Genomic DNA, 22,096 nt, shown 5'->3' with positions numbered 1-22,096 from the left:
TATGCAAGTACCTGTACTAGAGTTTGTCTAAACCTCAGTTTTCAATAATGAAAGATAATTTAAGTGATAAATTGGATGAGTTCTGCAGAAAAATATAAAATAGAGGGCAAAAATTCCCTATTATTAAAACACCTCTTTTAACACTAAAATAGGGGGAAAAAATATGTTTCTAAAAGAAATAGTAAAATGATGGTGTAGATCAACTGTACATATACTAAATTTAACTTTGAGAGGAAATTTGAATAGGTGATAAAATTGTTCCTTTACTGTTTCAGATGGCTGACATTTCAAGTTCAAGTGGTGAGGTTTTTTGGATCTTTTAGACTAACTGAATTATTTTTTATTTTGTTTTTCCCTGTAAGGAATACAAACATTTGGAAAAAATGTTGTTGTCGCTGGACGATCTAAGAATGTAGGAATGCCTATTTCAATGCTTTTACATACAGATGGAGAGCATGAAAGGCCTGGAGGTATGTCCAAGAATATTATGATTTACTTTAATAACCTGATCAGTGAAAATGCGCAAAATGAGAGATATGCAAAGGGGAGGGGGACAGAGAAAATGTAACAGTTCATCCCTAGTACCATCACTTAATTTTTTTAGAATCATACTTGACAATCTTTTCTGTGTTCTGAATATGTTTGGATTAATAATGTTTCCTTCAAGTTTCCATGCAGAAGACACCATGCTCGTAATCTCATGAAAATATTTATTCTTGCAAAATTTCCAGCTTACTTGTTTAAATTCAAGAGTTTCAGATTGTTTGGATAAGAATTTGAACTTTTGAATACTTATCCAAATTCAGCCCAAACTCTGCACTTCTGAGATTCATCAATCCCTACTTAAAATGAACATGTTCAATTTGGCCAATTGTCATTTTTGGAACACATCCTAGCAATCTTGTTAGTGTATAGTTCCTACATTTACCTTGTTTAGGTGCATAGCTAGCTATTTGAAATCTCTCTACTCACCAACAAATCTATTCCACACAAACGCAGAAACAGTCTCCCAAGATAGATATTCCTCTGCGCTGAATCCGACGATAAGCGCAACTGAAGCAGTTAGACAGTGGTCTCCAACAATGTATTGAGGAAGGGGTTGCTTAAAACGAAATTAAATTTTCTATAAGAAATGTTGACCGTAGAAACGTTAAAAATGATATGCAGTGACTTAATTTTTTATACATGTCCATCCTTAGGACTTTACTGAAAGCTTGCTAAGAAACACAAATCTCAAAGCAGAAATGGTCGTTTGTTTCTAGCTCACAGTGTTAGTATGACAAACTATCCATAATCCAAATTCTCCTTATCTTCCTGTGTTCCTTGTCCCTTGTTTTTTCTGGGCCAATCACAATATTTCATCACTGAGAATAGTCTCAGCAACAACTGTTTCATCTTGATTTCAAAGCCATGCAAAAAATGCAGTTTGTCTTTCTCTCCCAAATAATTACATTGACTTAAATGGGACTATTCATGTAAGGCCCTTAATTTGGATTTCATCTTACTGAGTGATAAGTATTAATTTACACAACTGATTAGGATCAAATCCTGAAAGGTGCTGAGCATCTGCTGAATTCCTGCTGCTACCATTGGCCTTTGGATCAGGCCCTCCCTTTTTGCCTCCATATACCTATGGCTCTGATTCAGCAAAGTATTTACATGTTCTTAACTTTAAGCACATAAATAGTTCCATTGACTTCAAATAAGGATGGGGTTTTAAGTTATATTAATGAGAAAATGCATCCAAAACAACTAAACTGTTTGCTCCAATATAGCTTAAAACTGTTGATAATGATTAATTTTTTATTGTATTAAAATAGTATCTTCTGTCAGGCATGTTGTCACGGTTACAGGGCGAGATGCACTTTAGACCCCTTTTAATCTCTCTCAACTTGCACCCCTTTGTGGAGAGGTTTAGCTACCTTCACCCCTCTCTGGGTGAAACCATGTGGTCCTACCACTCTTAGACTTGATTTCTGGTCTTCAGTCTCCTGTTTACTAACCATGTTAACCCAAAAGATCCAACTGTGTTTGGCATCTGTAAACTGTTTTCCTTTGGGTGCCCGAAACAGCTGCTGATTAAAGTGACTCAAAATATTTTATTCAAAAGAAAGCATTGTTTATTCAGCAAAATATACATAATTCACACAACAAAGGATAACAACAAAAACATTTATATGCATAGGTCTTTACCTACATCGTAATCTTTCCTTGCAAGCTTTTGTAAGTTCCCTTCTGCCTGGCTACCTCCATCTCTAGGTTGAGAGAGAGAGCTGGTTTGCTGCAGTTTCTGTGTTGCTTTCTTAGTGTGTCTCTGTCAGAGTCTTCTCCCCTCAGCCCTCCAGGCAGCTGCTGACAACTGACTCTACCTCCTTCTTCCCTAAACCAGCATCTTTAAAGTTTTAGCACCCCCTATGTTCATGGGTACGGCTGGGAAAGAGTAAACTTCGCCAACCTAGTTGGAATCTGGCCCAGGGGTATTTCCCAATTGATAGCTTCCTCATTGTTTCCCCAGGGTGTGTTCTCTGAACTGTACATTATTTTTGCCATAGTTTCATTTCCCGATGATTTCCCCCAACAGCATCCTTTGATTTAATTCTGTGGATGATATCACAGAACACAGAACAACCCAGGCAGGATGATATCACAGAGGTAAACTGAGGTACACATGATATTTATATAAAAATAATACAGATACATCCCTCATTCTCCAAACTTTATATATTACTTTTAATTTTTTTGATGTTCTTTTAAATTATTGGTATATATATCTGACCACTTTTGTAGTATACTGCTTATCAACGTTTATAAATGAAAAACAAAGTATCTTTTCAACCTGAGACCTATAATGTTAACTCTTAGCCTGGAGGAATGTAGTTATGGTTCAATTTATGTCCCCCCTGAAAATAAGGAAAAATAAGTGTTTATAATGGGATTACTGATGCTTCCTTCATTATAGCGGCACTGATATGCCGCTATAATTGCAGTGTAAAAAGAATAACAAATGCTATTTAATTTTAAATAAGATATTACCCTCTTGCAACATTGTTTTGATGTTAGAACTGCAGAAGTATCATTCATAAATGAAGTAAACATGGGTGTTGCTTAATTTCAGTCATGTTTAGTAGGAGTGTAGTGAAATGTATTATTAATATAATGAAATGTTGAAAGCTTGTTACTAATCATATAGTTGTTTTTTCCATGAAGACTCTGTGGGAAAGTTAGTGTTTGGAACTTCTCTGTATGTTTGTGTAGTAATTATAGTCAGTGAAAAGCTTTGGGCTCAATCCTGCTCTCATGAAAATCAATGGGAGTTTTGCCATTCATTGCCCTGGAAGAAGAAGAATTAGTTCTCTTATATTGTTAGTTATGAGGTTTAAGGAAGAAGGACTAACTTTCCAAGTTCCTGTCTGCAATGCTGATCTAATTAGATGAGTGAAGTTTGATAGGCAAAAATACTGTACAGTTTTCTGGCTTCTACCAGCCAAGACTCGGAAGAATTAGTGATCTGAGACACTTTTTGTTTTATAATCAGAAAGAGAAATTGCTATGGAATTAGTTAGTAATGACCTGTTTCACAGCTTAGATATTCGGGCCAGTTAAATACCTCAGTTTCCTTCACTTGTATTCAGGATCTGCCTCTGTTCTCCCATGCTTAGAATTGTTGATACAGTATTTAAATGAACCAGTTCTCGCAATGTTTTCTTTGTAACGACTGCCATCTGAATTTATTTGCTCCAATGAAAGTTCGGCCTGCTTCCTGAGCATTCTGTTACTTACTGCTGTTGTCATTTAGGCCCCTAACATGTGGCCTAAATTACATGAAAATGTAATTAAAAATATGCACAGCTACATCCATAACTAATGTTAAACCTTTTTCTTAAATCAGAAAGAATAGCAGAATGTGCAGAAAAAATAGCAAATATGGCAAGCCACCAGCTTGGCTTAACAGCGAAATCTTCAGTGAGCTTAAACTCAGAAAGGAAGCTTACAAAAAGTGGAAATTTGGACAGATGACTAGGGAGGAGTATAAAAATATTGCTCGAGCATGCGGGGTATAATCAGGAAGGCCAAGGCACGATTGGAGCTGCAGCTAGAAAGGGATGCGAAGAGTAACAAGAAGGGTTTCTACAGGTATGTTAGCAATAAGAAAAAGGTCAGGGAAAGTGTGGGACCCTTACTAAATGGGGGAGGCAACCTAGTGACACATGATGTGGAAAAAGCTGAAGTACTCAATGCTTTTTTTGCCTTGGTCTTCACAGACAAGATCAGGTCCCAGACTGCTACACTGGACAACACAGTATGGGGAGGAGGTGAGCAGCCCTCAGTGGTGAAAGAACAGGTTAAGGATTATTTAGAAAAGCTGGACATGCACAAGTCCATGGATCCAGATCTAATGCATCCAAGGGTGCTGAGGGAGTTGGCGAATGTGATTGCAGAGCCATTGGCTATTATCTTTGAAATTTCGTGGCGATCGGGGGAGGTCCCGGACGACTGGAAAAAGGGAAATACAGTGCCCATATTTAAAAAAGTGAAGAAAGAGAACCCAGAGAACTTCAGACCAGTGAGCCGAACTTCAGTCCCTGGAAAAATCATGGAGCAGGTCCTCAAGGAATTCATTTTGAAGCACTTGGAGGAGAGGAAGGTGATCAGGAACAGTCAACATGGATTCACCAAGGGCAAGTCATGCCTAACCTGATTGCCTTCTATGATGAGATAACTGGCTCTGTGGATATCGGGAAAGGGGTGGATGTGATATATCTTGACTTCAGCAAAGCTTTTGACACAATCTTCCACAGTATTCTTGCCAGCAAGTTAAAGAAGTATGGATTGGATGAATGGACTATAAGGTGGATAGAAAGCTGGCTGGAATGACGGGCTGAACGGGTAGTGATCAATGGTTTGATGTCTAGTTGGCAGCCAGTATCAAGCGGAGTGTCCCAGGGGTCAGTCCTGGGGCCGATTTTGTTTAACATCTTTATTAATGATCTGGATGATGGGATGAATTTCACCCTCAGCAAGTTCGCAGATGACACTAAGCTGTGCAGAGAGGTAGATATGCTGGAGGGTAGGGATGGGGTCCAGAGTGGCCTAAACAAATTGGAGGATTGAGCCAAAAGAAATCTGATGAGGTTCAACAAGGACAAGTGCAGAGTCCTGCACTTAGGATGCAAGAATCCCATGCTCCGCTACAGACTGGGGACTGACTGGCTAAGCAGCAGTTCTGCAGAATAGGACCTGGGGATTACAGTGGATGAAAAGCTGGATATGAGTCAGCAGTGTGCCCTTGTTGCCAATAAGGCCAACGGCATATTGGGCTATATTAGTAGGAGCATTGCCAGCAGATCTAGGGAAGTGATTATTCCCCTCTACTTGGCACTGGTGAGGCCACACCTGGAGTATTGCGTTCGGTTTTGAGCCCCCCACTACAGAAGGGATGTGGACAAATTGGAGACAGTTCAGCGGAGGGCAATGAAAATTATTAGGGGGCTGGGGCACATAACTAACCCCAGTTCCCTCAGCCTCTCCTCATAATTTAGTCTGCAGAAGAGAAGGGGAGGGGGGATTTGATAGCAGCCTTCAACTACCTGAAGGAGGGTTCCAAGGAGGATGGAGCTAGGCTGTTCTCAGTGGTGGCAGATGACAGAACAAGAAGCAACGGTCTCAATTACAGTGTGGGTGGGGAGATCTAGATTGGATATTAGGAAACACTATTTCACTAGGAGTGTGGTGAAGCACTGGAATGGGTTACCTATGGAGGTGGTGGAATCTCCATCCTTAGAGGTTTTTAAGGTCAGGCTTGACAAAGCCTTGGCTGGGATGATTTAGTTGGTGTTGGTCCTGCTTTGGTCCGGGGATTGGACTAGATGACCTCCTGAGGTCTCTTCCAACCCTAATATTCTATGATTCTATGATTGCATGACTCCTCCGTATACATTTGATATCTAGAACTATGTAAACTATTTGTAGCAAATAGTTTGTTTGAGTAAATTAGTTCTTTGTCTGTTTGCAGATTTACTTATATCAACAGACTTAAACTTGTATGAACTTCTTTTTCAAGCTTATTTGACTAATGTTTTATGCAAACATCTTTCAGTCTATGGGATTTCTCACAAATTATAAGCAACTCCTATTCACCATCCATAATTCATTTTTTATGCTGTGTGACTGGACATCTGAGTCCCAGGGCTATTGTTTCTGGTCCATGATTGGATGTCTGAAAATTTTGTATACAGGGGGAGGGCTTGAATAAGTCACTGGAGCTGTTTAAGTCAGTTTCTAGATGACCATGCAAATACTTCTGTCACAAAACTTTGCAACTATATATTTGCACAGGTATTTGTAAGACTTTTGTTTTCTATGAACGTTCTTGCACATGAAAGTTATTTGTATGAATATTTGTGAGAACAAATGAAAGGGTTATGAATTACCACTGAAATACATCATTGTTTTTTCATTCCAGAAAATGTTTGCAATACTGTTTTGCAATATTCACTCAGCTTTCTGAAAGCCGTCCTCCTGGAAATATTTCCTGTTTCATTGTTTCACGCCAAAGGTTCTTAAAAGCTATAAAAACACTTTCTGTGCCGTCACCTTTTCTCAAAACATATCTTTAAATACAATGAGCCTTGCTTCATTAGGAAATCTTTTTCATGCCTCTTGAGCTAATTTGTCAAGTTCTGTACTCTTTCCAGAATTTGAATATCTCTGTAGACTCAATATTCATTTCTGTATTGTACACAATACACTGTCATCTAACATTGCCTTCTAAAACGATAGCATTATCTTACATGGCCTTTAAATGCCTACCCTGCATATACTTTGTAGGACTTTATTTGCTTGTTTTATTTGTCAAGGATGAAGCCTCTACTTTCTGACTATTGTTACTAATAGGTCCTTTTCCTCCTGGTGCATAAGGTACCATTCAACATATAAGTGGCTTTTTCATTGGCTCTGCTTTGAAGCAGGATTTTATATTTATGAACACTGGAGAAATGAAGCAGGGAAACAAGGCAGGGGACTCGGCCAAAAGCTTCACCCAACCACTTAATAGAATCCAATTTTTTTTGTATAGCTTGATAAAGGAGATCATCATCATGCCTTTGGCTCGTCACATTTCCCCCCATAACACTCAACCACAGTATCTGCTCCCAGGTCGTGCCTCCAGCCTACTCTCCCCCAGCCCTCCCCTCCACCCCCACCACCATGTTGAGACTCCCAATGTGTTCCTGGCTGGCAAAGATACAATGTGCTGCTTTCCTCCCTGTCAAATGTATTGTACTTCTGGGGAGGTGTCTTTGTGTTTTATAGGTTAAATGATCTATTCTTCTAATCAAAGCATCCATAACAAAACAAGTGTGGGAATGAAAGGAAGATGGATGTGTAGGTGTGTAACAGGGCTTTTGCCAACCCAAAAGCTGGCCGTTACTTGGGACTTGGGTGACTTCTTATTAGAGGATGAATTAATTAAAGATGCTTCTATCAGTTTAACCCTTATTTGGCTTGATAGGAGCTTTGTAGGAGATCCAAAAGTTGTCTTTGTAGGCATGATTTCCATCCCTATTTAATCAGTCTTTATAAAATGGTTGAATTACAGACACAAGGGGCTAGATTCTGCCCTGTGCTGTGACCCCTGTATGCTGGCTCTATGGAAAGCTCCCAGTCTTAGAGGGGATTCCCTAGAGGCATATAGCCAGCAGAACTGGCTCCCTTTCTTATACAGCCCCTGTCATACTGGTATGGAGCTATGCACTTCAGGCAAACTGTAACGGTAGGTGGCTCTGTGGGGAGTCATTGCAGTGTAGCATATTTAGAGTGGCCCCTGCTGTTGCCTAATCTGGGGGGTGCAAAAGTAGTGTACAGCCACCTTTGTACTTAAGAGGCTCCCACAACCTCAGCTCAGCCACAGCCCAGAATCAGGGCCCAGGTGAGAGGGAAATGATAAAACAAGGGAAGCGTTTTGTTGGTTTCCTCAAAACACTCAGTTTACACATCATGCAAGTATAATAGATATTTGTAATCTGCAACAGTATTCACATCTTTGGTTATAAAACAAAGTGAAGTTCTTTTGCGTATTATATTTGTATTCTTTACTGCATTGTAGTCAAATTACCCAATGCTCAGATAGTAGACAACATTCTTGTAATCCCTGAGAGCAAGGAGATAGTTGCTAAGGGAATCTTCATTGAATTTTCTATTATTAATTTGAAATCTCAAATTTAGCATTTTGGCATACATTTTACATACCTTTTCCTTGTTTTAATCTATAAATGAGAGTGAATATACTAATTGTGGTGAAATGATCTAATGGTATAAATCTTTTTTAAAAGCGTGTATGTTTCCTGGTTACATTAAGTGTTATAATTTGCATCATGCCATGTATGAACCTACCCCCATAAACCAGCTACCTCTTACCATCTGACTTCTAAAAAGTAAAATACTAGTCAGAATTCTTCCCTCATTCTGACCCCTACTTCCCTGTTAAATCAAAAACCTCACAGTGATTTCCCAAGACCATCCCACCAACGAAGCCCCACCTAGCGTACAGCAACCTGTTGTTAAGGAGCATCTGGAATCCACTTGCACATCATTCTGGGTCAGGGTAATTGATGATGATGAGTGAGCAGAAAAGAAAAAAAGCTTGACTTTCAGATCTCATGGAGAGCTTGAAGGTCTAACATTTTTAAAAATGCATATTTTTAAATATAAAATTAAGAATTTTATCTGAAATCAGTGAAGGACAATAAGCATCTAGCTCCACAGTGTCATTTTTCCAGCCACTGCTTAGAGCAGAACCACACTTTAAACATTTATGACCTCTTGATCGAACATTCACCTGTTCCTTGTCAAATCTCACTAAACCAAGTCCCATTCTGTATTTCTTCTGAGTGGTTCTTTCCCTGACAACAATTATTCCTCCTTCACCAATAGGGGCAAAGGTGAAAAGTAAGTAAAAATAGTCACCCCCAGTTTCTTCTAAGACTAAGACATCTACCCCCAAACAAACCCACACACCTTTAAAAGAAACTTTAAAAGGTTTTCCTCTTCCTCCTAAGAACCCAGTTAGAACAATAAATACAAATCCTCAAACAATGACTCTTTGAGGAAGGTTAAATTGGATGTCATCAATAATCTGATTAAATTATTTTCTATGGATTTACAGGCTTCTCTTAAAGCTGAAAAAGTTAGGGGCACAGGGGGATCTTTCTGGATGCTGAGAGAAGATACAGAACTTGTCTAGCTTTATCTGATCAGGATTAGGTTGTATCAGAGGTCACAGGTGCTCCTGGTGAGGAATCCTCCATATCTAAAAATTTTGATAAATTGATACAATTTTTTTACAGACTTATCTCAATTATGGGGCTCTTCTCCTGTGCTGGGTTCAACTATACTGATATGTTTCTAGAAGTCCTTCTGTCCTGCAGATGGCAACACCTCCCTAGCTGATCCCTCTGGCAGGAAAGTTGATGCTGGCCTCAGAAAGGAAATTGTATTCTTCTCAAGAACAGGGGTTCTCAAACTCCATTGCACTGCGACCCCCTTCTGACAACAAAAATTATTACATGCCCCCAGGAGGGGGAACCAAAGCCTGAGCCCAGCTGTCCTGGGGGGCAGGTCCAAAGCCTGAGCCCCACCATCCTGGGTGCGGGGGCCAAAGCCGAAGCCCAGGGGCTTCAGGCCCAAGCAGGGGGCCTGTAACCTCAGTCCCACCACCCAGGACTGAAGCCTTTGGGCTTTGGCTTCGGTTCTGGACAGTGGGGCTCGGGCTTTGGCCCCAGCCCCAAGCCCCAACAAGTCTGAGCCAGCCCTGGCAACCCCATTAAAATGGGGTCCCACCCACTTTGTGGTCCTGACCCACAGTTTGAGAACCGTTGCTCTAGAAACCAGGCTGCAATCCTAACTATATTTGCAGGCTGGTGGAGTGATTTCAGCAGGAGCACACAAAAATCTTAGTCAGCAAAATCTTTTCCTCCAAGTTTATTCTTGAAACTTAGGTAATGGTGTATAGAAAAAATATATTTACGCTATTTTAACCTAACCACAAAATAAACAGAAAAGCTCCCTACTTTGAGGTTCATACAAGTCCCATGATAACTGCTGTGGATGTGAAGCCCATTCTTCAATGCAGCTGCTAATTGTTTGGCTTTAGGGATTGCCTAAGGACAAATCCTTCCTCAGAAGTTCTAGGGAAAGCCTGTAATGTTCAGCCTTAGAAGCTGATTAAGTTTCCAGCCTACTCTTGACTGCAGACTCTCTGGCCTGTAATATAGTAGCTCAAAAGGCTGTGTGATTATGTGCATGAAGGAAAGGTATTTTTTTTCTAAACAAGCTGGCATTTCTTCTCTTCAGAGGAAGTTTCTTTGATGAAAGTTGGTGTGGAAGGACTTTTCAGCTTTATAAAAGTCTTCCTTTCTAAAATCTTAATGAGAACTGTACCCATATTTACTGTTGCAAAGGTGGCTCTTCTTTCAGAGATCCCCTATTAGATACACAGCTATGTTTCTTGTCTCTGGATTCCATAATGTCAGGGTCTGTATTTCCCCTCCCTCGACTTTTTTCCCTAAGGGAATGGGAACTGATAACATCAGTTTCTAATTGCTGCCTCATGGACATTTCTCCTCAGTGGCTTCATCCCTTTTGATCTCCCCATCAGTCCAGAAGAGAGGGCAGGTCTACAGCACTTCATCTCTGGTGTTGCTGTTTTAGCATGGAACAGGAAGTAGGCATGCTACCCTTTTCTTCACCGTTCATTTGAAGCTTAAGGATACCAAGCAATGATGTAAAATAGCTGAATTCTTTTGTTCTTTACAAGAAATTTGAGATCACTGGCAGCAGCAGCTCAGCTGGGGCATTACTTATGCTTGGAGGAGTTGAGTTACACATTCCAGTAGCTCAACAACATTATCAATTCCTGCACGTGGTAATGCAGAATTATTAGTACCAGCATAAAGCTCTTCCATTCAGGATAGCAGCTACACCTCAGGCTGTTTTCCAGAATCTAGATTGTCCTGGCAATGTGAGGCATTTAGTGTGCTTTTCTGAAATCTCAGCAATTATGGATCAGTGCAGACAATCTGGAATCTATTATTTATATCAATGAACATGGAAACCCATCTAGCTAATTTCCTAAGAGGAGATCTGGTGCTTCTGCAATTTGGGTGGAAAAAATAAATTAACTATAAAAGTGGTTCATCTAATATAAGCATCTCAATACGCAAGCAGGTTGGCTAACGTATCAATTCACTTATGTGAGAGCGAGATCCTTGGAGAAGAAAAACTTTTGCCAGTAGAATTGCTCCCTCATTAAATCTTTTTGTGCCAATGATAATCAGTAGGTCGAAAGATATGACAGCAGATTTCCAGAAAAAATAATATCTCCTTTCTGTTTCCACAATATCTGTTTTGTGCATTTCCTTTCATTTATTGATCCCTAAGATGCTAAGGGAGGAAAATGTAGCTTTAAGTAACCTCAAGGTCTAAGCTTCATCTATAGGATTCTTGACAAGAATGATTGGGGGTCTTGTTATCACAGCAGACCTTTTAGCTAAGAGATTCTAGAAGAATGGTCCATCTTACACTCAAAGTCAGCTGCAGCCAGGCTCTTCATCCTTGGAGCCTGAATTTGAGTACGGAAAGTTGCTGCCCTCCCTTTGATCCCTAATCACCTTTTCTGTCTATCTCCTGTCACTTAGAATTGTGTTTCAGCCAGCCAACCATCCAGGTTTTTTTTTCCAGGGACCCCATCAACAAAGAACTTAAGTGCTGAACAGTTAGATCAGATCTGTACAGTATGCTGATGTCCAGAGGGTACTTTGTAGGGGATTCACCCTTTCCAGTTTCTATGAGTCTATGCTTGTTGGTTTCCTTTTGGCTTATTTGTTTTTTTTTTCCTTGTTTGTTTTTAACTTTGGCTATGGATAAGCTTTAACAGATAGGTGGGTTTTGCAACAGCTTTTTAAATTCTCTCAGTGTAACCTCCTCTGGTCCACTGATTCAGTGAATCTGTTCCCACACTCTGGGTGTCTCCCTGCTGCCAATTACTGTAGTATTCATGATTCATTTCTCTTGTGGGAGAGCACATAAAGTACAGGCATATGCTGGAAGAGGGAGTGACCTTCACAGTAGGGTGGATACATGAAGGATGGATAGGGAAGAAGAACAAGGAATCCAGCAAGGGCACAGTTTGAAGGTATAGGAAGAAAAGTGTATCAATGAGATGAGGTGCAGATTTGATCAATAATAGATGTTCCTGAGGTGTCGGAGCAGATGGCAGGGACTGAAATAGTGAAAATTGTAATGTAAAATTTTAAGAGGAGACAATGTGCCAGGGGACCTGAAATGGATGGAGGGTGAACAGCATGGGGTGGAACAGGTTCAGCATACAGAGGGAAGATAGCAAAGAGCAAGAGAGGGGGCATCAGGCTCAGGGCCTAGGAAGAGTCTCCTTTGCTGATTGTTACCTTCATTGCTTTCCCAATTATCTCCTCCTTGCTTTTGGAAGACAACCAGGAAGCATGGTCCCCATGCTCACAAACCTCCTTGATTTGCATGATGGGCTACTCTCGGGTTCTCTGTCAGGTTCCCCACAATTGTATGATTTTTCATGTCTAGTGTTAGGAGCCACAGAAGAACTGTCCTTGCCCAACTACATACACCCATGGAAGGGCAGGTCTCCAAAGCTTCTGAGTTAGCCCAAAAGACTGTAGGCCTCCATTTGCCATGCATGCAAACTCTTCCTGTGGTCTCTGGCACAGATGAGTGATCAGCTCTTTGTTTAACAGCAAGTAACAGGAGATGGTGGAACAAGACTTTTCTTCATCTGCAATGAGAGAAAAGCAGAAATGGATATTTGGGAGACATTTTCCTTTCTACTTTTTTTGGTATCCATATTAATGGAATAATAAGTGTCTGAGCAGTGTGAGATGAGCTATCATTGTGCTTCTCCTGGGGTTTAGGAGAAGAAGGCATAGGACAGCCAAGGTACCTCACTTGATAATACCATAGGATTTGGTCTGGATAATTTCTTCCCCTAAGTGGGCATAGTGACAGGCATTTTCAAGTCTGTCTAATAGGAATTTTATCAGATACACAAATAGTGACAGTGTTGTTAATTGTTTTGGGCATGAATGTTTCTTAAATAAATCCTCTCCTCTCTGAAATCTGCTAGGGACACTGCAATCAACAGGGATATTCCATGTGCTGGCCGCCAACGTGAAACTAATGGTAGCCAGGGGCAGAGCTTTGTAAGCAGAAAATCCTTGGTGATAGACTTCCATATTGGTGTTGTAGCTCCCAGGAATCCCCATGCAATCCAAGCTCTGTAGTGGATAGAACGGAGGCAGAGCCATGCATGTCTCCTTCCTGCACGATGAACCATTTTCAAATCCAAAGGGAAATATCAACAAGAATGAATGCTGCTCCTGTTAACATTCATTACCACTTGTTGCGCATTCAAACCTCTCCAAAACATACATTGAAAACTAAAATCTGACCTGCGGGAAATGCAGAGATGTGAAGGTAACTCTGCTCTTATCTCTGGTTGTAGACACAGAGAAGTCCATAGTCTCCCTCAGAATTTGTGCCACAGAATGGCAAGAGAGGTGTATAGTAGGCACAGAGAGAGATGAATGACCAAGGGCATATGAGGAGAAAGTTATAAACATAGTCTCCTTATATCCAGTGTTTTAGGCTGTGATAAGTGAAAGCATCTTATAATGCTATACTCATATCACATTTAGTAAAATAGATTCATGAGGCTAAATTCATTCCCATGTAATTCCGTGAACCTCAGTGACGTTAACCCAGAAAAGAATTTAGTCCACACTGTTAAACAGCTGCACTGGGTTATGCTTTTGAAGGATGAGACTGATATGGTTGCACTTCTTTGTACCTGTGGGAAGGCAAGCAATGGCATTCTGCATGTGCTGAAAAAAAGGTGTCCAGTCATAAAAAAGAAATATATCTGATGACGTATCAGATCATAAGACAGGAATTTATTTGATCAAGTGTGTGTTCTAATGAATCATTTCCACATGTTAATAAATACTTCGTGGGAGTTTTATAAATGACAATTAATTGTGAATATTTTACATTACAGGTGATGCTACAGTGACAATTACTCACAGATATACTCCAAAAGAGCAGCTGAAGATCCATACCCAACTAGCTGACATTATAATAGTAGCTGCAGGTAATACTAAGTGTCCTTAATACTACAATGGCAAATGTAGAAACCGAGCACCTGGTGAGTTTTTAACAACTGTGGTGCCACTATCTGTTTTAAATGTGTTATCTAAGTGGGTTGTGATCATGCTTGCTGAGGGTGCTTCAGTGGGTCCGCTTGTTTTGAGTAAGGGAAGAGATTTGGCCCTCAGTTTTTGCCCTTCAAATTTGCAGATTCATAAACTAGTTTCTCATCACGTATGACACCTTCCCTTTAGGGAAGCTTAAGGATGAACTCAGGAATGGAAACCAGTCAGTGCACAGCTAATACAGGTATAATTATATAAACTAAAACATTTTCTGTACTGTACAAAAATGGTGAGTCATTCAGCTTCTGACAGTAGGGTTTCCGTAAATCAGCTGGAGGCCATGTTCACGTAACAATAGTGTCTTTCTTTTGCTATTAGAATTAAGGGCAGTCTTGGCAAATTAAATGTGGTGTTTTGGTATTATGTATGTATTATTCATCCTTGTTTTGTACAATTGCAGTATAAAGAGGTAAACGGAAGAATGGGCTGTTGAAAGAATGGATTTTCTATAATTAGTAACTGGAAAGTTCAGTGGTTTGATATTACTGGAGATATGTAGACAGAAATACTTGTGTTTTGATTCGGCATTTCTTTACTAAATAAAGAAGTGATCAGAGTTCCAACTTTGGATGGCAAATGTTGCTTTAATGGTATTTTTAATATCTTAACAACATTAGAAACAAGTTTGGCCAATGTCTATGTAGTTCTTCTATTTTTTTTTCACAGTGGTCATTCAAGCCCCTCTTGCTGTACACAGGATTTGTGTCATTTCACCTCCCCGATCACTCCTCCACACTCCAAACCCCAAGCCTTGCTAACTGCCTTCCAGATGAATATGGGTATGGCTTACTCTGAGGCTTATCATTTCTGTTCAAATGTGAAGTGAGGTGCTGCTTTCCCTGACAGGCTAAATGCACTTCTTCACATGCCAGCTTAGGAGCAAGGAAATCAAGCTCAGGTCTTGAGCTCAGATCTCCCATATGGTGATTACTAGACTGTGCACTTAACCAGAATTCACAAATTATAAGTAGAAAATAATAATGGATGTGGAATCATTTTCTTTAGCGTGTCTGTGTAGATAAATGCTGCTTAGTAGTTCATCAGAACTTACTGTCAGGGTTTAATCACAGCTTCTGAACAGAGTTTGTTGTTGGCTGTGCTTGCAGTTAAATTGTGTTCAGTACCAATTCAGCAATACCTGTTGCTTACACTTTTTCTTCATGTCACTTGTTAGAGGAACATGATACAACACTCATTACACAATACGAGATATATCTGGGCTAGATTGGGCAAAGTATACACAGCCCTGCATTGGGTGTGGCATGGAGCTGCATAGCCCCAGTGGAAGCTCCGGGAGAGATCGCGCCTCAGGAAGGCATAATCCCTTTAAGTTTCCCTGAGTTCACAGGAACTGCAGACTGCATCTTTCTCTGGGATGGTGCAATATTCTCACCGATGTGCCTGGCTTGCTCTGCTGCTAGGATGAAGGGAGTTCAGGGCATGAACCTATTTCCTCCCCACCCCATTTGTGGTGGGACCACAGTTGTGACAGGGCTGTATGTGGGAAGTGCCAGCAGGAGGAGGCCCTTGTGTGTTCCCTAACACATCTATAGCAGGCCCACTTGCAGGCTGGCTCTCAGTTTGACTCCTTTTCTGCAATAAATGCTATTCATGATGCAATACTCTATCTTCCATTTAGTTGTTAGTTTTTGAAGTCTGCATTTTATCAAGCCAATGGTTTATTCATTTCCTCAAGTGTTCTTATTTCACATTTCTTGCAGAAAACAGCTCTGCCTAAATTGTGATTTTGAAAAAATAGATAATTAGCTTTTTCTGCAAAACCTACGCATTTAAGGATTTCCCACATATTAGACGTAAAGCATGTTAGGAGTCAGCGATCTCGTAGCAGTTGGTATGCAAAGGAGACTTTGGTAAATCACAGAATCCTAGAAATGTGGGGTTGGAAGGGATCTCAAGAGGTCATCTAGTCCAGCCCTCTGTGCTGAGGCAGAATTAAATAACTGTGTTAATTTTGGGAGGGGTGGTTGGGGGGGGAGGAGCAAGCAATTTTTTTTGTTTAGTTTAAGCATTACTGTGTTAATGGGGCATGTTCTCAAATCGTTATAAAGGATTTAGCTGTGCAACTCCTGCTAGCTTTAATAAGAGTTGTAGAGTATGACTCTATGCCGCTCAGATAATTTCCCCCCATAAAATTGTGGAGTGGTCCTATTACCAGTACAACTTCCAGTTTATTGTGTAACAGTTTGATGAAATAGACATAGGCCAGCACCTCTCAACATTATTGGAACGTATATTAGAAAATTTGCCTCTTTCAACACTTTTCAAGCTCATCTATATACAATATAGAGAGAGAAATGTTGTTGTATCACCTCTCTCTCATACAGCAGTCCCTTTCTCCCTAAAACAGCTTGCATCCAGAAACACTCACTTTTGCTTTCTATTCTCCTGCCCCCCACAGCTCTCTCAAACCATTCCTGCCTTTGACCCAGCTAGTGGGAGAAGGGAAACCTATTACAACATATATCTCTGAGGGGCGCTGCAGATGTTCTGTTTTAGAGTATTAGAATGCCCATATTACTAAAGAGTGGCAGAGTCAAGAGAATGAAGGTGTCCTTATAACACATGAAGCAAGGCTGTATTTTATTTTAAAGATGGAATGTCTTCTCATTTAAAAAGCGGGGGGTTCTGTAATAGGTAAGAAAATTTGGAAAGGGCTTTGAGTGGTTACACTTATCAGAATAACATGTCATTCCCTTTAGATCATATAAAATATAATATGGAGGTAATGTACAAGTATTTCTATACTTTATTCCTCAATAGCACATAATGATTTAGGTGTCATATAGTATTTGTCTTAACAGTTGAGGGAACTGTTAGTTAACTAGCTGCCTAGCCAGGCAGATCTGTCTGATGTCTAGTTAGATCTATTGTTGTTGTCTCTAAAGCCATAGCAATAGGTCACATTAAAAATATAAAACACTATAAGTTTATTTAAATATTGGAACACAGTTCAAAAAGATGGCACTAAAATTCTGTTCTTGACAGGTAGGGCTTTTCTCTGCGTCAAAGAGAATTGTTGAAATGGTTCAAAGAGCTTATGCTGGATTTTAGCAGAGCCTGGAAGCCAGATTAGAGCAGTCATCTCTCTGCACAAGCCTGGGTGTTAAAATCAAGCTCCTTCCGATGAGGATCCTTGCAAAGAAGAGAGTCTTTGTGGACCATTCCTGCTTCCATTGACATCAAAAGAGTTTTGCTGTTGTCTTCAATGGGAGTAAGATCAGGCTGCATGTGTGTCTACAAAGAGGTCACCCTTATGCTTACCAATTACCTTGGATAACAACCTTGGCATTTGTAGAATTCTAGTTATTTCCTCTAATGATTATAAGGAAGTTTAGCTAAAACTGCAAATATTGAGATAACCTTCCATTCTATTCTGGTTCTTATACCACGTTCATCACCATGGTATCTTCCTGGATAGTGTTTCAAGTGACGTAACTATCATCTGTGGTTTTCTCTTTCTCCCATCTTCTCTCTGAGCTGAAGGGAATTATGTGAGTTTTTCTTTTTATGTGTATTAAGTTGTTTTTATTCGTGATGGCTGGTTGAAGACATGCACTGTGCACTTGAGTTCAGTTGGAATTTCTTAGTTGCTGAGGGCTTCATGCTCATGTAGACTGCACTTCTGTAGTCCAGTTAGAAGTTAATGAAGGTCTGTTTTACTGAGGCCAGGTCATCATCCATCAGGATGGGATGCAATCTCCTAACTAGCTATAGGTAGTAGAATTATTTATTTGTGTTATTATGGAGGTTGCTCTGCACTTGCTTAGCATCAGCAAGGAATCCAAGAGCACTCCTAAAATGTGGACTGACTAACCGATTTTGGGTGTGTATCTTCAACCAAAGGAGACTGTTTCATAGCTACAAACTTCTCTGCATTTACTTCTGCCAGTAACGTAATCTCCACTTGCCCAGGTTCAACCTCAAGCAGTTATTCTTCATCCATGAACTGATCTCAGTCAATTACTGGGTTAGCTTGGTGACAGTGGTGTTTTCATATGTAGTGAAAGATAGAGTTGTGTGTCACCTGCATATCTTGAGTCCCCAATGTCTTGCTAGATCTCCTAGTGGCTGCATGTATATGTCGAACAGTTGCAATATTTGATCTGCTTCTAGAATAGTAAAATTTGTGTCAGCAATGTTACGTAAACAATATTGTACGCTGTTCAGGTAAATGGTTGGAATGTCAAGTATTTAACAATTAAATCTATGGGAAATCAAAGAATCCAAGGATGTGCTGTAGAAATAGGATCTTACATAGCCTCACTGAAATTATTTGCTCACTGTAGACACAACCTCTTGACATCAACCTTGTTTCTGACCCTCAAAATCTAATTAAAACCATGGTGTTTTCTGTGTATCAAAACTATGACAAAGATACTGAAAAAATAAACCAATTATATAAAATTTTCTATAATTAAGAGCAGATTACTTAGTTCTGTATCTGGCTGTGTTAATCAAATATTTCTTGGTGATTTCAGGTATTCCAAAGTTGATTACAGCTGATATGGTTAAAGAAGGTGCAGCTGTGATTGATGTAGGCATCAACCATATCCATGACCCTCTGACAGGGAAAACCAAATTAGTAGGGGATGTGGACTTTGAAGGTAAGAAAAATACCCCTTCTGATATAAAAGTACTGGATAAGTTGGGTTTAAGGTATTTGATTATTTTAAAAATGAGATGGTTAAATTAATTTGTCAAATCGGATCTTTTCTCCTCACCTGAAGAAGTGTATTGACAAAGCAAGAAGTTGTATCTAAACTTAATACATACTCTGTTAAAGAGCCCAAGTATGACTGTTTTTAAAAGAAACTGGGACGTATAATTATAAAATGCATGCCAGCACTGATGACAGGTGCAGGGGAAGCAATGGCAAAGGGCTGTGGTGCCACTTCCTCCCCAAGTTTCCCTGCTCCCTTTAGGCACCTTGTGTCCATGACCACTAAGAGAAAGCAATCCCCAGACCGCAACAAGTTTAGGGACTCCAATTGCATATAGTATGTATTACAGCATCACTGGTCAAGCTGCTGTTATCAAGGATCTTTCTGCACTTCCACTGGAAACTCGTATTTTAAAATATTAATTTTGCTTAAGTAATTTTCTCCATGCTAAGACTTGCTATATATAAATCTTTTGATCCTGAAAATCTTGGTGAAATTATCCTATCTTAGATCACAAATGACAATGTGCACATTGATCTCATTTTAGTATCCTGTTTTTGTGCAATGTATTACCAAACAACTGCACAATACGTCTTGATTGACAATGTCTGCTCAAAAGAAGTTCTAGACTGGAATAGCAGGATTGTTACAGTTCAAAATTAAAGTTTATTGGCAGAGCTGTGTGTGGGAAGCTTACACCTATCCACATTCTAGCTATTGGCCCCTCATTTTTGATATGCATTAAATTCATTCACATTTTTTAAAAATAATCTTTCAAGTCTTGGCATACAGGCTCTCAGTCCAACAGCGCAATTGTATTCAAAATGTTTTTTAAAAGACTACTAGAGCTTCACACACACAAACTAGACAAAACCCTGCTTGCTTTACTCACACACAAAGATCCGTTAAAGTCAATGAAATTACTCTCATGAGTAGAGCAACAGGCTTGATCCTAGACATATTTTAGACATGTATGTGCGTATGTATAATTGCATGTTTAAAGTAGAGATATACAGGAAGTTATTACGAAAATATAGTTGTAACAAAATGCTCTCTTCATTTGCTGCTTTGTACAGTAGTAAGTAAAAGATGGTAAAATGGTACAAGAAATGTTACATAGCAGATGCTGTTCAGAACTGCAACAAAATATAGTAAACAGAAGTTCCACAAACTACTAGTATATACAAGGGAACATAATTTGCATAAACACATCTTAAATATGTGTGCCACATTTCTCTTTATTTCTTTAAAAAGTTTATCTGACACTCTGAATATAACATAAAGCTATATCCGGATGGCCAGGTCATGATTCAAAGTTTCTGTACATGCAGATATAGTACTGTGCTGTGTATGTCTTGACAAGTTCTGCTGTGGCTTGTTCCTCAGGATTTTACCTGGGGTGAGGGAAGATCCCAGAAGGAGGGAGGAACTTTAACTTGTGTTATGCCACTGAAGTTATAGGTAGTACTTAGCTGCACATTGCCATAGGGAGATTGTTTTGTTTTGATTAATGATTTAGTGAAACTTTCACCGATACTAATGAACCAGCAACAATCTGATGCATATAGGCTGTAAAGTAAAACATTTACATGCAAATTATTCGACTTAGCAGTTAAGAAGTGGAGCAAGCCATTATATCGAGTGAAAATGATATGGTAATCACAATCTGAGTTATTAGATATTTGCATTTTTGTTTAATGTGTTTGTTTTCACCAACAGTATCTTAAATTGAGCAAAGTATTGTACTGAGAATTAATTTAATGATTCTCTGAATTATAATTGGTTAGTATACAAATCTGACCATTTGGCTGAATTCATATTTATACACATCTGATTTTTTTTTTAAGGTTGAGTATAAGATGCTTTAAATGGCCAGCAGTAATATGCAGTAACAGTTTAAAGTGTCACCTGTCTCCATCCTGCCACCCTCCCTAATCTCAGCTGTTCTGTACTATTAAACCATCCTTGACATAGAAAAATGTGCACTGGAATAGAAAGCGGGGCATTAATTCTCACATGGGCAATCCAAATTTAAATTTCCTTTATAAGAAACATGTATAAATATGGCTTGGATTAATCAAAGCCGTATGATTTGAGATCACCTTTAACAGCAGGGTGGGATCTTCAATTGCCACATCACAACTAACATCTTGGATTCCCTGCTTTATAAATACTGAAAGATGCTATTTAAAACTAAAGCAAGCTTTAAATGCTTTAAAAGTGGACAATGGAGTGAATTCCCACCTCTGCTGGAGGGAGTTCAGGATGGCTCTCTACACCTGTTTTTGAAGATCTTACAAAGTTTTACTTTATGGTATTTATAAAATTTCTCTTTATACTCAAAGAAACTATAATAAAACGAAGTTTTCAAGCTTCACATTTGAGCAGAGATGAGGATCAAAATCATGTGGGTGTCCATGCTTACTCTTCCCCAGAATATAAGGATAAAACAGACATCTGATGGGACTCAAAGGAAATAAACATAAAAATTGTAATAGGGAATAGTTGTGCAACATACAAAACATTATATAATTAGCCTGTGGCACTCACTTCCACAGAGTATCATTAAAGTAAATAGCTTTAGTAAGTTTCAAAAGAGGAATAAGTATTTTGGTGCAGGCCCGACACAATGGGCTTTATGCAGCACTTTATCATGTACCAGCTATTCCATGTACATGAATTGATGTCAAAGAGCCTAATCACCATGTTTGAATTTGTAAGTATTTCCCCCTATTAGTCCTGGGGGAGATTTTCAAAACCACCCAAGGGGCTTAAGAGCACAAGTTCCACTGACTGTCAGTGAGACTTGTGCTCCTAATTCCCTTAGGTGCTATTGAAAACCTCCCCTCTTGTCTCTGATTTGCAGGTGAACTCTGTCCCCAGAGTTCAGGTTGGGTCTTTTCTCAACAGCGACTTCTGATGTGCCCAGGATAACCTGGCATTTGCTGATAACTGCCTGGAGTTTCTCATATGGCTAACTAAAACCCTTCTTTTTCCTTCCTTCTTCCAGAGTCCGGGGTTTCATAGATTTGGCAGGAAGGCTGCAGCAGAGCCTCCATATGTCAATAATGATTTTGCAGCAGATAGTAAATTTGATGGCTG

At 39.6% G+C, this 22,096-nt stretch overlaps 1 protein-coding gene across 1 annotated transcript in view; it reads left to right on the top strand.

The window, feature by feature from the left end:
• MTHFD2L (methylenetetrahydrofolate dehydrogenase (NADP+ dependent) 2 like) overlaps positions 1 to 22,096 on the top strand; it is a 58,887-nt gene that overhangs the window by 32,168 nt on the left and 4,623 nt on the right. Inside the window, exons 6-8 of the mRNA XM_077814744.1 lie at positions 363 to 470; positions 14,099 to 14,191; positions 18,812 to 18,937. Coding sequence (XP_077670870.1) covers positions 363 to 470; positions 14,099 to 14,191; positions 18,812 to 18,937 — 327 coding nt within the window. The remainder of the gene's footprint in view (positions 1 to 362; positions 471 to 14,098; positions 14,192 to 18,811; positions 18,938 to 22,096) is intronic.

Source organism: Eretmochelys imbricata, chromosome 4, assembly GCF_965152235.1.
Source record: "Eretmochelys imbricata isolate rEreImb1 chromosome 4, rEreImb1.hap1, whole genome shotgun sequence".
In the NCBI taxonomy this organism is placed as follows: domain Eukaryota; kingdom Metazoa; phylum Chordata; order Testudines; family Cheloniidae; genus Eretmochelys; species Eretmochelys imbricata.
The sequence above is the reverse complement of the archived record's forward strand: the minus strand, read 5'-3'. Positions and strand labels throughout refer to the sequence as shown.